The sequence below is a fragment of the Globicephala melas genome, chromosome 2 (genome assembly GCF_963455315.2).
Source record: "Globicephala melas chromosome 2, mGloMel1.2, whole genome shotgun sequence".
In the NCBI taxonomy this organism is placed as follows: domain Eukaryota; kingdom Metazoa; phylum Chordata; class Mammalia; order Artiodactyla; family Delphinidae; genus Globicephala; species Globicephala melas.
Genome location: NC_083315.2, coordinates 81,000,818 through 81,018,357, shown reverse-complemented (window position 1 = coordinate 81,018,357; position 17,540 = coordinate 81,000,818). Strand labels below are relative to the sequence as shown.

The following is a 17,540-nucleotide window of genomic DNA, read 5'->3' as shown; positions in this document are numbered from 1 at the left end:
CTAACTACCCTCCCTGTCCTCTTTCTCTGTTTTATTTTTCCACAACACTTATTGCCATCTAATATCTGTGTTTTACATTTTTGTCTGCCTGTATTCCCCCACTATAATGTGAGCTCTTCATTTACATACCACCTAACTGTAACATTCTAATAATTTGTCACACTTCAGTTTTTTTTTAAGAACTAACACATTAAAGATACAGTTGAAGAGTGCTGTGTAATCCTACCCTGATTCTTATCCCTTCCTTCATTCCTCAAGGTAATCATTATTATGAATTGGTTATTTATCAATCTTATGTTTTTTTTACTTTTGCTACATCTGTATGCACCCTAAAAGCATCATTTTGCACTTGATATAACTGGTTTCAGCATGCACATTTCTCTCTGCATTTGCTTTTTAAATTTAGTGTGTATTTGGTGATTTCAACCATCTCTATTCATTTTTTACTATTATATAGTAGTTCACTATATGAGTATAACTCATTTATTCTCTTATTGTTGAAAGTTTAGGCTTTTTTTGATATTTTGCCCTTACAAAGAAAATGAACATTTGCATGTTCATTTGCAAGCATTTCTCTAGGGACCTGTCCGTGAAGAAAAATTGCCAAGTCATAGGTATGATCCTTATTTATTTGCTTATGCCAAATTGCTCTTTGATGGTCTTACTGATTTAAACTCTCACCAATATTGTATGAAAGTTCCTGTTTTTCCACATTGCTCTCCAGACTTGATATTAACAGCTGACTCTTAATCAATCTGAAATGTTATCTTCATGAAGTAATTTTTCTGATTACCAGTGAAGTTAAACATCATTTCATGGGTTTTATTCATAGGTTTATTCACTGTTTAAGTTCACTCCTATGTAAATTTAAGAACATGCTCGGCAGATTTCTTATTTGTACTGCTACACTTTCGTTCATTAGATATTGTTAGGCAGAGTTAATAAGTAAACATGTTCTTTTTTTTTTTTTTTTTTGCGGTGTGTGGGCCTCTCACTGCTGTGGCCTCTTCTGTTGCGGAGCACAGGCTCCCGGACGCGCAGGCTCAGTGGCCATGGCTCACGGGCCCAGCCGCTCCGCGGCATGTGGGATCTTCCCGGACCGTGGCACGAACGCATGTCCCTGCATCGGCAGGCGGACTCTCAACCACTGCGCCACCAGGGAAGCCCAGTAAACATGTTCTTTAACAAACTAACACATTGCAGGCTATTATATATATTTTTTTAGAAAAATGTTACTAATGCTTTACCCCTCAAAAATTCTAGAGAATTCTTTAAAAATATTCTGAGCCTTCCTTTGCTCATTGACATTTAAGAAATTATACAAGCTAATGACCTAAATAATATAAAGAATCTAGTATGGTGGGATCTGGAGTCTGAGCCAACACATGTGAATTGCTTACAACATGGATAGCTGTTTTTGATTGAGGGTCATCTTTCCATTTAGTGACTATAAATACGTAAGTTTAATGTACCAGTAGTAGCCTATAGCTAAATGCCCAGTTGTGTCATTTTATAGAGTTGAATAAAAGAGCATGTCCTGGGCTTCCCTGGTGGTCCAGTGGTTAAGACTCCTCGCTTACACTGCAGGGGGTATGGGTTTGATCCCTGGTCGGGGAAGTTCCGCCTGTCACAAGGTGCAGCCAAAAAAAAAAAAGCATTTCCTACAGTGGTGACTCTTTTCCTTCTTTTTTCTCATCCTCCAGGTTGTATCAGAGTAAGATGGACGGTAGCTTTGATTGTGATTGTGGTGAGCTGGAGCCACCTGATCACTAACAAAAGACATCTTCTGTTAACCAACAGCCACCAGGGCTTCCTGTTGAAATATACACCAACAAAGGAAGAAAAGAAGCAAAACGGAAATAGTGCTTACCAGCACCTTAGAATGATGCTGCTCAGGACCAGTCCAACACTGAATGTATCTGCACTGTGAGGAGAATGTTCATAGAAGCCTGTTGTGTGCATATTTATTCACATTTTTGTTAAATGTTAAATCCTTCAGCACAGTAAATCTGAGTGCATAGTATGTCATTTCATTCCGTTTGAGTTTCTTGAGTGTTTTCTTTAAATGTCTGCAGAGTTGCTGCCCCTTTCTTGAACTATGAGTACTGCAATCTTTTTAATTCTCAGTATGAGTAGAGCTTTTTGAGCTTTAAATCTAAGGGGAACTCAACGGGCCTGGTTGGCATATGCAATGAAACCATCTTGCTGTGGAAGCAAAATTATTTTTTTTCTACCTTTTTGAAAGATCTTTCCTTTTGATGCCAGCTTTCTTCCTTATTTACACAAGTTCAACAATACGAAAGGAAAAGGCAATAGTAAGGGTTTCAGAATGGCAGAGAAATTTGAAAGTCTCATGAACATTCATGGTTTTGATCTGGGCTCTAGGTATATGGACTTAAAACCATTGGGTTGTGGAGGCAATGGCTTGGTTTTTTCTGCTGTAGACAATGACTGTGACAAAAGAGTAGCCATCAAGAAAATTGTCCTTACCGATCCCCAGAGTGTTAAACATGCTCTGCGTGAAATCAAAATTATTAGAAGACTTGACCATGATAACATTGTGAAGGTGTTTGAAATTCTTGGTCCTAGTGGAAGCCAGTTAACAGATGATGTGGGCTCTCTTACTGAACTGAACAGTGTTTACATTGTTCAGGAGTACATGGAGACAGACTTGGCTAATGTCCTGGAGCAGGGCCCGTTACTGGAAGAGCATGCCAGGCTTTTCATGTATCAGCTGCTACGTGGGCTCAAATATATTCACTCAGCAAACGTACTGCACAGAGATCTCAAACCAGCTAATCTTTTCATTAATACTGAAGACTTGGTGCTGAAGATAGGCGACTTTGGTCTTGCACGGATCATGGATCCTCATTATTCCCATAAGGTATGTGGAAAGTCAGCTGAGACAGACCTTTAAACTGATATACATCATCAGATATAAGTGCTTATGTTTCCTTTGTGTGTTGTGGCAGAAATTTTAGTTAATTGTATTAAACTTTACATAGTACCTTTTTTCCATTCACAGTCTCCCTGTGTTTGAAATGAAGGTGGAGTAGAATCCTGATTAAATACAAATTCTTAAAAGTGTATGGTTATTTATTATATTGATTTATATATTTATATTTATTATATAACTGAAATTCTCCCTTATTTAAAAGTAGGATATATCCTTATGTGTTTAGGGCAGAAGGTGGTTCTATCTGAAGGTAATAGGGGTTGCTATTTCAACTTTTATGCCTTTTTTTGGTCCATTCAAGTATACTATTCTGTTTTGCCTTGTTTAGTAAACTTAGTTGAGTTTGAAATCTAAATTCGCATAAAGTAGACAATAAGAATAGCCAGAAGGATTCATAGTAACTTTGCCTTAAATAAAAGCTTGCTTTAATTTTCTGAGCTGAACTCTGGTCTTTTAGTTTTCAAGTGAAATCATATGTGAGATCCTGATGTTCAAAATGTAAAAATGGAGCTGCTTTGGTTATAAAGCATCCGTGGGAGGCCTGCTTGCTTGGCTTCCCATAGCACATGTTTCAGACAAATCTTTTCATTTTCATGTATCATCTCACACTGAGTATAATTAATTTAAAAAAAAAAAACAACTTTAACATAGAAATTGAGTACCAAAATGAAATGGATGACCACATCCTCTTTATGGATAACAGTAAAGTATTGTAGATGGAACACTGAACTAGAAGTTACACTATCTAAAATTGAGTTAATTTCTACATCCAACTAAGCTATATGACCTTAAGCAGATTCTTTAATCTGTGTTAATATCTACCTTCACATTTTCTCAGGGTTGTTTTGAAGATGAAATAAGGCAATATATGTGTAACTGTTTCTGTCAAACAATTCATAAATGTAAAGTAGTAAAATTGATTAAGAATGGGGTATGCAGTAAAGCCAGGTCTGCTGGATTGTCAGTAAGGAGATTGGCAATGCATTTTTATTTTATTTATTTTTAAAATTAATTAATTTATTTTTGGCTGCGTTGGGTCTTCGTTGCTGTGCACAGGCTTCCTCTAGTTGCAACAAGCGGAAGCTACTCGTTGTGGTGTGTGGGCTTCTCATTGTGGTGGCTTCTTTTGTTGCGGAGCATGGGTTCTAGGTGTGCAGGCTTCAGTAGTTGCGGCACGAGGGCTCGGTAGTTGTGGTGCATGGGCTTAGTTGCTCTGCAGCATGTGGGATCTTCCCAGACCAGGGCTTGAACCTGTGTCCCCTGCATTGGCAGGAGGATTCTTAACCACTGCGCCACCAGGGAAGCCCCAGCAATGCGTTTTTAAATAGCACCTCTGGTGCTCTTTCCTGCCTTTCTCTCATTGATATAAAGCATACCTGCTCCTTTATTAACTTGAGACTTGAAATGAAAAATAGCTCTTCCTCTGAAACCTGTTTTGAATATGTGGCCTAGAGTTAACACTAAAATTCTTTTTTTTTTTTTTTTTTGTGGCGCGGGCCTCTCAATGTTGTGGCCTCTCCCGTTGCGGAGCACAGGCTCCGGACGCACAGGCTCTGTGGCCATGGCTCACGGGCCCAGCCGCTCCGCGGCATGTGGGATCTTCCCGGACCGGGGCACGAACCCGTGTCGCCTGCATCGGCAGGCGGACTCTCAACCACTGCGCCACCAGGGAAGCCCTAACACTAAATTCTTATCGTATACTTTGGTTAGCAGACTTCACGTGAACATAATTTTATAGATGGTACATTACAGGGGGAGTTTAACCTCCATTCATGCTCACAAGTGCAAGAGACTTGAAAATAGGCATAGAAATCAACAGTATTGTTTTAGGATTTTACAATTACAGTTTGTTTTTAGATTAAGGATTCTTTAGTGAATCATGTTTTTTATGTACTGTTATTCAGCTAAAGTAAAAAGTATATTTTTGTTCCTTTTTCAGGGTCATCTTTCTGAAGGATTGGTTACTAAATGGTACAGATCTCCACGTCTTTTACTTTCTCCTAATAATTATACGAAAGCGATTGACATGTGGGCTGCAGGCTGCATCTTTGCTGAAATGCTGACTGGTAAAACCCTCTTTGCAGGTTAGAAATTTTAAAATACAGGGGAAAAAATTATCCCAGAGAGAAATAATTTTGTATATATCTATGAAGCAAGACTTATGTAAGATTTAAAACAATTTATTGTAGTGTAGAATATTAAAATGAAAAGATAAAATGGTTTTAATATCTAAAAAATTGAGAAAACTTACGTATTCACTGAATTGTTCACTCAGTAAATTTAGTCAGAATTCTAGTGTTCTTTAGCATATATCTTCTTAAACATAATTTCATATTTTGTAGATCCATAGTATTTGTTAGGTTATTTGTGTTAAATGATACCTGAGTTGCCTGATTCTGTCAGTGTTTGTCACTTCCTGGTAAAATTTTTTAGCAGTTGTTGAAAATTCTGTAATTCTTTCTGTGTCCCCTGTCAACCCTGTTGCTTGATTTGCCATATCCTGTTGCCTGACTGCTATGATATTTCAGAAACAACCAATTTTTGCAGAGTTTGGTGCTATGAAGGAGTCTAAAAACATGCGTGAGAGAGTTTTTAGTTAAGGTGGATTTAAAAAAAAAAAACCTCTAAATAATGTAATTTTCGATCTTAAACCCTTTAAACTTTAAACATTTAATTAAAGAGAATTTTAACAAGAACTCAAACAAGTGAAATGATTTGAAAGATTCAGTGATAGTTCCCTTCTAAAGCCTCTTCGGTAGGTTTGTGATCCATCCAGTAAAAGCAACATGAGGGAGATCTAAGGGTTGATTAGTATAGGCCTCAATATATTAACAGAGCAATAAAGGCAAGGACTAAGCATTCATTGGAAATCTGTGTATTTTTAACCTATGGTAAGTGTCCTAGCCTTATTTTTCGGTCTTACTCAGTATCTCCACTTGGATGTCTAATGGCATCTTAAATTTAACCTATCCAAAACTGACTTCCTGATATTTCTCCCTCATACTTTCTCTTTCTGCTCTCTTCCTCATCTTAGTAAACCAGACCCACTTCTTAGTTGCTCAGGCCAAAATCTTGGCATCATCTTTCACTTCTCTCAGCACAGATCTTGCAGGCTCTTCCTTCAAAATATGTCCTGAATCTAACTGCTTGTTAGTATCTCTATCACTACCCACCTCCTGCCAGTTCAGTAAACCATTATGCCTCTCCTGGTCTAGTGCATGACCTCCTAACTGGCTTTCCTGCTTTAACCTTTGCTGTCTGTGGTCTAGTTACCACATAGCAGTGTAGTAGTTCTCTGAAAACATCGCTCATGTCATTTCTGTGTTCAAAACTCTACAATGGCTTCTTAATCAAATTCAGGATAAAGTAAACTCTTTTGTTCTGGTACCACTGACCTCATCTCCTATCACTTCCCCCCGAGCCACTCTACTTGAGCTACACTTGCCTAATTGTTGTTTCTTGGACATCCCAAGCCCACTGTCTCCTGTAGGCCTTTGGGCCTTTTCTCATCTTCCTGGAACTCCTTTCCTCCATATGATTGTATGGTGTGTTTCCTAACTTCCTTAATTTTCAGCTTCTCAGTGAGGCCTTCCTTGGTCATCCTTGGTTGTTAATATAAATTAACCCTACCCCCAACAGTGCTCCTGTCCCCCTTAGCTTACTCTATTTTTCTTCATAGCATTTGTCACCGTTTGATGTGAATGTTTACAGAGTTATTATCTGTCTTCCTCCATTAGATTGTGAGCTTTATGAAAGCAGGAACTTGCTTGGTTTTGTTTCATAGATGTATTCTAAAGTGCCTTGCTCATAGTAGGCACTCAAGAAAAATTTTGAATGTTGAATGAATTTCTAGAAATAAGTGGAAAAGCAAATGAATGGTTTTTTTAAAATTTTAGTTGCCCATTTAGCCTGAAGTGTTTCCCCTTTTATTTCTTTAATAGTGGTCCTGAAATGTTAACTGAGCCTAATATATAACTATAAAACTTTTTGTTTCACAAATCTAGTCCAGGCCTCTGTTTTATTGAGAGTGAAATTAAGTCATCACCATGTTAAGTATTCTCAGAGTTACAGTGAGTTAATTAGTGGTATAGTTAGGACTAGATTCTAGGTCTTTAAATCTCAATTCATTGCTTTTTTCACTACTTTATGGTACCTTAATATGAGGCCAGACTTCAAGTCAATTTCTTATGGAAACAAAGCAGCTAAAACTAAACATATCAGTGAGCAGTAATTGAAATAGATATGCTTTTTGAGCAGGTTGATGATGATATTCAGTGCAGTGAAATCTGCTGATTAATGATTCAGTTAAAACAATTTTCCCCCCAGTGTTCATTACAATATTTAAGTTACTTTCCTATAGCTTTAGAATGTTTATTGCCAATAAGTAAACAGTGTGTTTATTCCTGTTGTATTTGGTGTTTTTTTGATCTCAGGTGCACATGAACTTGAACAGATGCAGCTGATTTTAGAATCTATTCCTGTCGTACATGAGGAAGATCGTCAGGAGCTTCTCAGCGTTATTCCAGTTTACATTAGAAATGACATGACTGAGCCACACAAACCTTTAACTCAGCTGCTTCCGGGAATTAGTCGAGAAGGTATTGTGACTGAAGAGTAGGCATCATGTAATGGTGTGTTTGTGTGTAAGCAGGATTTGTGTAGGGAAGCTTTAGCTTTTTATCCTTAGATATGTAGCATTCTCGCAAATAGTCTTTAGACACTTTAAGGTATACCTAAAACTTCAGCACTGGCTTTCCCTTTTTTGGCCTGGCACTTAGGCTGGGATCTGTTTCTTTGCTCTGAATAATTTTCTAGATTCCAGAAAGTAACCCCTCTCTCCTGGTTCTAACTCCATCTACTTTTCCAGCTTACACCTCTGATTGTCTACGCTAGGTGAACAGATTAATCACTGACTCTCACTAAGCTGGAATGGGGTTCTGTGAGGGTTATATGATACATAAGTGTGAGTGTGAATATAAATGTGATTTAGATATGAAAGAGGGAATTGAGTCAGGGAAAGCAAAGGTTTCAGAGCAAGGAAGAGAAGGAGGAGAGATCAAAACTCCATGTGAGCAAACTTCCTACATAAAAGTTGGCAGATCACTGTTAGTAATATTAGGTGCTAAATGTGAGAGTTTGTGCAGACTTGAAAGTAGTAGGAACTTGGGGAGAATCAAAACTGTTGACCACTAAAGTAATTAATTTCATATCTCAAAATAAGACATATCTTTAGGGTTTGTTGATATAAATAAGATACAAAAGTCTAACTCCTGTAATAGTTATCTGTAATAAGATAACATTCTTTAAAAGAAGAGCATTAGACATGAAAAACATCTTTTGTAAAAGTTGATTGTGTCTCATTATCTTTAAGAATTATCATACTGTATTTAGCTACATCAATGCCAGGATTGTAATAGTTCTTTCATGAATCATAAAGATAGGAATATATAGTTTCCTAAACATCTTAAGCTTTTCTCACGTTCTGTTCATGATCATCGGAGGGAAAAAGCAAATAAGATTAAGTACATGTGAATTAACACATTAAGACTACTAGGAACCCTGTTCCCACTAGTGTCGTTAGATGAATACCCAGTCTTAAATTTCCCTCCATTCTTACCTTTCATCCTCCCTTTCTCTATAGTTTACCACTTAATTTCTTTTTTTTTAATGGATCTTTATTGGAGTCTAATTGCTTCATAATACTGTGTTAGTTTCTGCTGCACAACAAAGCGAATCAACCATATGCATAACACATATCCCCATATCCCCTCCCTCTGGAAGCTCCCTCCCATCCTCCCTATCCTGCCTCTCTAGGTCATCACAAAGCACCGAGCTGATCTCCCGTGCTATGCTGCTGCTTCCCACCAGCCAACCATTTTATATTCGGTAGTGTATATATGTCGATGCTACACTCACTTTGCCCCAGCTTTGCCCTCCCACCCCATGTCAAGTCCATTCTTGTTATCTACCTCTTTATTCCTGCCGTGAAACTAGGTTTATCAGTACCGTTTTTTTTTTTTTTCTTTTTTAGATTCCACATATATGCGTTAGCATACGGTATTTGTTTTTCTCTTTCTGACTGACTTTACTTTGTATGACAGACTCTGGGTCCATCCACCTCACTACAAATAACTCATTTTTTTGATGGCTGAGTAATATTCCACTGGATATATGTGCCACATCTTCTTTATCCATTCATTTGTTGATGGACATTTAGGTTGGTTCTATGTCCTGGCTATTGTAAATAGTGCTGCAATAAACATTGTGGTACATGTCTCTTTTTGAATTATGATTTTCTTGGTATATGCCCAGTAGTGGGATTGTTGGGTCATATGGTAGTTCTAATTTTAGTTTTTTCAGGAACTCCATACTGTTTTCCATAGTGGTTGTATCAATTTATATTCCCACCAACAGTGCAGGAGGGTTCCCTTTTCACCACACCCTTTCCAGCATTTATTGTTTCTAGCTTTTTTGATAATGGCCATTCTGACCAGCGTGAGGTGATACCTCATTGTAGTTTTGACTTGCATTTCTCTAATAATTAGTGATGTTGAGCATCTTTTCATGTGTCTCTTGGCCATCTATATGTCTTCCTTGATGAAATGTCTATTTAGGCCTTCCACCCATTTTTTAACTGGATTGTTTGTTTTTTTGATATTGAGCTCCATGAGCTGTTTTTATATTTTGGAGATTAATCCTGTGTCTGTTGTTTCATTTGCAAATATTTTCTCCCATTCTGAGGGTTGTCTTTGTCTTCTTTATGGTTTCCTTTGCTGTGCAAAAGCATTTAAGTTTAATTAGGTCCCATTTGTTTATTTATGTTTTTATTTCCGTTACTCTAGGAGGTGGGTCTAAAAAGATCTTGCTGTGGTTTATGTCAAAGGGTGTTTTTCCTATGTTTTCCTCTAAGAGTTTTATAGTGTCTGGTCTTACATTTAAGTCTTTAATCCATTTGGAGTTTATTTTTGTGTATGGTGTTAGGTAGTGTTCAAATTTCATTCTTTTACATGTAGCTGTCCAGTTTTCCCAGCACCACTTATTGAAGAGGCTGTCTTTTCTCCATTGTATGTTCTTGCTTCCTTTGTTGTAAATTAGGTGCCCATAAGTGTGTGTGGGTTTATCTCTGGGCATTCTATCCTTTACCATTGATCTGTATTTCTGTTTTTGTGCCAGTACCATACTGTCTTGATTACTGTAGCTTTGTAGTATAGTTTGAAGTTGAGGAGCCTGATTCCTCCAACTCCCATTTTTCTTTCTCAAGATTGCTTTGGCTGTTCGGGGTCTTTTGTGTTTCCATACGAATTGTAAAAATTTCTGTTCTAATTCTGTGAAGAATGCCACTGCATTGAATCTGTAGATTGCTTTGGGTAGTATAGTCATTTTCACATTATTGATTCTTCCAATCCAAGAACATGGTATATTTCTCCATCTGTTTACGTCATCTTTGATTTCTTTCATCAGTGTTTTATAGTTTTCTGAGTACAAGTCTTTTGCCTCCTTAGGTTTGTTCCTAGGTATTTTATTCTTTTTGTTACAATGGTAAATGGGAGTGTTTCCTTAGTTTCTCTTTCTGAATTTTTTGTTGTTGGTATATAGGAATGCCAGAGATTTCTGTGCATTAATTTTGTATCCTGCAACCTTAGCAAATTCATTGATTAGTTCTAGTAGTTTTCTGGTGACATCTTTAGGATTTTCTATATATAGTATCATGTCATTGGCAAACAGTGACAGTTTTACTTCTTTTCCAATTTGTATTCCTTTTGTTTCTTTTTCTTCTCTGATTGCTGTGGCTAGGACTTCCAAAACTATGTTGAATAAGAGTGGTGAAAGATTTACCACTTATTTCTATATCTTAGCATACTTCAACACCATTGTAGTAAATAGACCGATTTCCTCCAGAACAGTGCTATCCAATAGCATTTTCAACAATGATGGAAATGTTTTTTCTTTGCATACATTTGGGAGCTCAGCCTGACTACTTTCTTTTTTTTTTTTCTGCGTTGAGTCTTTGTTGCTGCGCACAGGCTTTCTCTAGTTGCGGTAAGCAGGGGCTACTCTTTCCTTGCGGTGTGTGGGCTTCTCATTGCGGTGGCTTCTCTTGTTGTGCATGGGCTCTAGGCACACAGGCTTCAGTAGTTGTGGCATGCGGGCTCAGTAGTTGTGGCTTGTGGGCTTTAGAGCACAGGCTCAATAGTTGTGGCACACGGGCTTAGTTGCTCCGCGGCATGTGGGATCTTCCCGAACCAGGGATTGAACCCGTCCCCTGTATTGGTAGGCAGATTCTTAACCACTGCGCCACCAGAGAAGTCCATCAGCCTGACTACTTTCTTTGTTACCTCTGCCTCTTTCTACCTGCTATCTACTGTTCCCAAATGCTAGGGATTTTAGAGTATATTCCTCTTGTGTAGCTGGATATATTTCCTTCCAAGGATGGTGATTATGCTGAGTCAACCATTCATAACTCTATGCCTCAGATTTTCTCTTGCCTTGAGACACATGGGCCCTGGCCTAAGACTGACTCTTGCAGGAGAACCAAGAACAACAGCTTGCTGTATCATGAAATGACTTCCTAGATAGGGTAATATAATAGAGAGGAGTGGAGAAAAGGTGAAAATATAAATGGCTATATAAATGTCAGCTATTTTTCATGTTAATGAGAGATTGGGAATTGAGAATAGCATCCTTTCTAGAGTGCAGCTTAGTTTTAGAGAGAAGGGCTAGCTAGCTTTTCCTTTGAGACAGAAAGTAAGGTTAAGTAGATGTGTGATAGACCATAGTGAAGAAGTAGGGATTGAGATAAATGTGAAGTAGGTTTATCTGTTGAGAATAATGGAAAGATAGATAGCATAAAGAGATGGTGAGGGGCTTCCCTGGTGGCGCCGTAGTTGAGAGTCCTCCTGCCGATGCAGGGGACACGGGTTCGTGCCCCGGTCTGGGAGGATCCCACATGCCGCAGAGCGGCTGGGCCCGTGAGCCATGGCCTCTGAGCCTGTGCGTCCGGAGCCTGTGCTCCGCAACGGGAGAGGCCACAACAGTGAGAGGCCCACGTACCGCCAAAAAAAAAAAAAAAAAGAGAGATGGTGAGGAACATTGCTAAGCAATAGCAGAGGCCAAATTGAAATTCCACAGTATGTATGAATTTGTAGAAAGCTAGATATACATGTGATTTTGCATCTAGTTTTTATCAGCACTGTATGGCTAGGAAATGGAGAAAGTGGAAGGTAGGAATGATTCAGAGTTGAAGATTGATGTCAGTCCTAAGGCATACAAGTGTGTGGTGGTGGAGGGCTGGTGACAGTGGTTCAGGCTGGGAAAGGAGCTTAGGAAGGCCTAAAAGACTGAGTGGGAAGAATTGGGTTTCTGGTAACTCCACCATAGCCCTAAAATGATCAAGTGCATTGTGTGATATGCTGTAGTGTGATTGATGTGAAACAGAAATCAACAAATTAGTACAACAGCTAGTCAGTGAGATAAGGGGAAGAAAGGGCTTTATATTAAGCACTAGACACTATACATTTAATTTTTACACCTTGTAAGACATCTATCTATATATCCATTCTACACATGAAGAAACTGAAGTTCAGCAAGTTTAAATAACCTGTCCAGTTCCACATAGCTAGTAATTCCGCTTAGCTAGTAATTCAGCTAAGCTAGTGAGTTGCAGAGCTGAAATTAGGACGTATGTATTAGGTTGAGCCATATGAAATTGCTGTTGTTTGACCATTTTTGACTGACAAAAATGAAAGTTTCACATGGTTCAACTTAATATATTCCTTTTTCTTTATAACTGGCCATAATATGAGATTGGGGTATATTTCAAATATTTACTTTGTTTCTTGGACGCGTGTCTTTTCAATCAGTGAATCAGGAAAGCTAGTTTTATTTCTCTGACAAAACTTAAATTAACTTACCTTTTAATTGTATAATCCCTTTTTGTTCTTTATGGGTTGGTGGACCTCCAGTATAGTTAAGGTGTTTTATTCCTCTGTTTTGCAGCACTGGATTTCCTGGAACAAATTTTGACATTCAGCCCCATGGATCGGTTGACAGCAGAAGAAGCGCTTTCCCATCCTTACATGAGCATTTACTCTTTTCCAATGGATGAGCCAATTTCAAGTCATCCTTTTCATATTGAAGATGAAGTTGATGATATTTTGCTTATGGATGAAACTCATAGTCACATTTATAACTGGGAAAGGTAAATTGACTCTAAATTAGAAAAAGATTTTTTTTTGAAAATTATTTTATTTTCAATGAACCATAATATAGTGAGTTTTATTTTTAAATTATAAATAATAAGACAATGTAAAAGTCTTAGAAATTTAGAAATGGTCTTGGGTTTCTGTTGAACTTAACTGCTGTCTTTGAATAGCCTTTATGTGATTTAAATATTTAATAATTACTGCTTAGGATATACATAATGGGAAAAATTAAATGCTACTTTGGAACAAGAAGTAGTTAATGTCGAAATTAGTTTGTTCACTTGTTGCATTTTTTTTACTCCTAAAATGTTGAGGTGTTTGAGAGTATGTTTACACACATCTGCCAACCATTTTCTTTCTCCACATGAACATTTCTACCATCTGTGTATAGTTCTTTCCTCACATACCCGGATGTTTTCCAGTCTCCACATTTTCTGTCATACTTATTAGTTATCTAATCTCTTTTCTAGTCCCTCCTCCTCAACCCCCCATGTTTTCATGTGTGTCTCAGTCTGCCTCTACTTGAGCATGGTGTGGTCACCTTACTGTAATGTGTCAGTAAGAGGATACCACATTCAGTAAAACATATACATGGATACTTGTTGGGTTTTTTTGTTTTTTCTATTCATGGTGATGATTTCCATCAAGGCCTTATCTGCCTTATTACCAGTAGAGTGAAAATCTGTATGACACCTGATTGAAATTAGAGATCTACATTTTGTGGCCATAAAGTATTTTTTTGTGTGTGTGAAACTGTGTTAGAATTGAACTGTACATCGGCCACTCAGATGTTTATATGCATTTTATATAATTATATACTTTATTGGTAATTACCAAATATTGCCTCATATTGCTTTATATAGTAACAGAGCTTACCTATCCGTTAAGATTATATATTATAAATTCCTGGAGGAAGGCTCATGACTTAACACTCCTGTTATCCCATCATAGACCTAGCATGCACAGTGTTTTGATCTAAAAGGCACGCAGTGAATTTGAAAATGAAATCATACACCTGGACTAAGACTAATGTATTAATGTTTTTCAGGTACCATGATTGTCAGTTTTCAGAGCATGATTGGCCTATACATAACAACTTTGATATTGATGAAGTTCAGCTTGACCCAAGAGCTCTGTCCGATGTCACTGATGAAGAAGAAGTACAAGTCGATCCTCGAAAATATTTGGATGGAGATCGTGAAAAGTATTTGGAGGATCCTGCTTTTGACACCAGTTACTCTACTGAGCCTTGTTGGCAATACTCAGATCATCATGAAAACAAATACTGTGATCTGGAGTGTAGCCATACCTGTAACTACAAAACGAGGTCATCATCATACTTAGATAACTTAGTTTGGAGAGAGAGTGAAGTTAATCATTACTATGAACCCAAGCTTATTATAGATCTTTCCAATTGGAAAGAACAAAGCAAAGAAAAATCTGATAAGAAAGGCAAGTCAAAATGTGAAAGGAATGGATTGGTTAAAGCCCAGATAGCTCTAGAGGAAGCGTCACAGCAACTGGCTGAAAAAGAAAGGGAAAAGAATCAGGGATTTGACTTTGATTCGTTTATTGCAGGAACTATTCAACTTAGTTCACAACATGAGCCTACTGATGTTGTTGACAAATTAAATGACTTGAATAGCTCAGTGTCCCAACTAGAATTGAAAAGTTTGATATCCAAGTCAGTAAGCCGAGAAAAACAGGAGAAAGGAATGGCCAATTTGGCTCAATTAGAAGCCTTGTACCAGTCTTCTTGGGATAGCCAGTTTGTGGGAGGTGGGGAGGACTGTTTTCTCATAAATCAGTTTTGTTGTGAGGTAAGGAAGGATGAGCAAATTGAAAAGGAAAACACTTACACCAGTTACCTGGACAAGTTCTTTAGCAGGAAAGAGGATACTGAAATGCTAGAAACTGAGCCGGTAGAGGATGGGAAGCTTGGGGAGAGAGGAAATGAGGAAGGATTTCTGAACAACAGTGGGGAGTTCCTCTTTAACAAGCAGCTTGAATCCATAGGCATCCCACAGTTTCACAGTCCAGTTGGGTCACCACTTAAGTCAATACAGGCCACATTAACACCTTCTGCTATGAAATCTTCCCCTCAGATTCCTCATAAAACATACAGCAGCATTCTGAAACATCTGAACTAAAACACTCAGCAGACATTTCTTTTTGTATTCTTCATGAAATGTGTTTTGTCTTCTTTATTACTAGTGTTTAAGTCATTTTTTTACTTGAATCAGATGGTGTCATTTAGAAAGGATATTTTCTTGGTTTTTAAAATCCAGACTTTTTTTCTACATGTGAGATGGTTTTCGTTTTAACTGGCATGTCGTTTGCACACAAAAATAAAGAATAGAGCAAAATAATGCAATGCAGGAGGAGACAAAAGAAATGCACTAAGACAAGGAAAAAACATTCTCTCATAGAACAATGATCTGTTTTACAGGAAACAAAAATCTTGCCTTGAAATTTACACAGTGAGACTGTACATAGTTGCATGAAAATATCTATTTTTTTCCTAAAACATTTTTCATTCATGAGTATTTTCAAGTTTTTCATACTGTACACATTTCTTAAAAACACATGATACCAGCAGCAACTGAAAATGAATGCCGAATTTGGTACACATGTGTTATCTACCTCAAGGTAACAAAAGTATGTGGCAAAACATATACCACCCATAGTGCTTCACAATATGCACTTCTATTTAGCCAGCGTTTATTGTAGTAAACTAAATAAGATTCACTCACCGTTTATAAATGTTCTGGTATGCATTCTTTATAGTGAAGTGTTACTACATCACATCTTATTTATTTTAGCAAATCAGTATATTTTCTGTATTTAATTATAAAAAGTTAACGTAGTTTTTGAAATTTATTTGCAAATACACTTTTTCCATTTGGCACTATGGTTTGTTGCCTACTTAGCTGAATATATAATGTCAGCTTATCCTAAGGCTGTCCATGTACTTAATTTACTTAAGTATTCATTTTAAGTAAAGCGCTCACTGTGTATAGGAATTTGTATTTTGGAGGTGCTTGATCTATCTACAAAGAAAAATTAGGAATTACTTTATTATAAAATGCTCCTAGAAGTCTTAATTGTGTTTATTTTAAGAAAAAGAACTGTAATGTTAGACTTGTGTGCATGGACGTAATTAAGGTACATCATTATTGTAGTTTAAAAGTTGTACATGATAAGACATATTTTGTTTTTACTGTATGTTTTTACTGAATGATCTATTCCCCATCCCAAGGCAAGCATGAATAAAATTAGGTTAAATGTAGCATGTGGCATTGCAGTCTCTTAGAATTTGTTTCATCTATTTTATTTTATTGAATACTGTCTGTATCTTTGGTTATCCTGTTTGAAGAAAAAGGACAAATAAATCATGGCCGGCAAATATGGCTCTTGTTTAACTCTTTAGGTAATGAAAATAATTACCTGCTAGAATGAAAACCACTAGCAGAATCTCATCTAGTTCCACTTTTCAGCATCTTTGAATTGTGGCTACAGTTGAAACTATGTTAGGCTAAAAGACTTAAAAGAAAACTCTTCATCTACACACAAAAATCTCTTGTTGACTTAACCTCACACATTAAAATAGAATAAGGCCTTCATAGATTTCAAAACGTATTATGTAAGATGTGTGTGGAAGCTTTGAACTATGCAGCTGGAGGAAGCTCCTTTAAATGTATTTGCTCTACAATACACCATCTTTCCTTTGCTCAAGAACTTACCCATTTACCTATCCAAATATAACCATTCTTCCTTTAACCTCACTTTTCTGTTTTGTCTTCCATTCATGTTTTGTACAAAGCCAGTTCTCTTAATATCTGGACTTCTACCTCTCCACTGACCTATTTATTAATTTCATGTGGATTCACAAAGGTTTTAAAAATGCATATATTTTCAATGAATTCAGTGATTTCAATGAACATCATTGTGAATTTAAATGTAATTCAGGTTACCTTAAAAAGGCAAGCTCTTAGAGGAAAAGCTTTCAGTTTTTCACCCTTGAATATGATGTTAGTTGTGGATTTTCATATGTAGCCTTTATTATGTTGAAGTAATTTCCCTCTGTTGCTATTTTGTTGAGTTTTTTAATCATGAAAAGGTGTTGAATTTTTGTCAAATGCTTTTTCCATATTAATTGAGATAGTCATGGGAGTTTTGTCTTTTATCCTGAAAATGTGCTATATTACATTGATATTCATATGTTGGTTGATTCTTATATTCCAGGAATCCCACCTGTTTATAATGTTAATTCTTCATGCTGTTGAATTCAGTTTGCTAGTATTTTTTTTTAGCATTTTTATATCAGTGTACATCAGGTATATTGGTCTGTAGTTTTATTTTCTTAGATCTTTGTCTGATTT

The 17,540-nt window shown here is 37.0% G+C and overlaps 1 protein-coding gene across 2 annotated transcripts in view; it reads left to right on the top strand.

Moving 5' to 3' along the window:
- MAPK6 (mitogen-activated protein kinase 6) overlaps positions 1–16,566 on the top strand; it is a 35,837-nt gene extending 19,271 nt beyond the window's left edge. For both annotated transcript variants that reach the window (XM_030850356.2, XM_030850358.2), the window contains exons 2-6: positions 1,704–2,884; positions 4,896–5,040; positions 7,390–7,554; positions 12,953–13,154; positions 14,207–16,566. In XM_030850356.2, the coding sequence (XP_030706216.1) occupies positions 2,330–2,884; positions 4,896–5,040; positions 7,390–7,554; positions 12,953–13,154; positions 14,207–15,308 (2,169 nt within the window). In that variant the 5' untranslated portion in view covers positions 1,704–2,329 and the 3' untranslated portion in view covers positions 15,309–16,566. The remainder of the gene's footprint in view (positions 1–1,703; positions 2,885–4,895; positions 5,041–7,389; positions 7,555–12,952; positions 13,155–14,206) is intronic.
- The last annotated feature ends 974 nt before the right edge of the window (positions 16,567–17,540 follow it).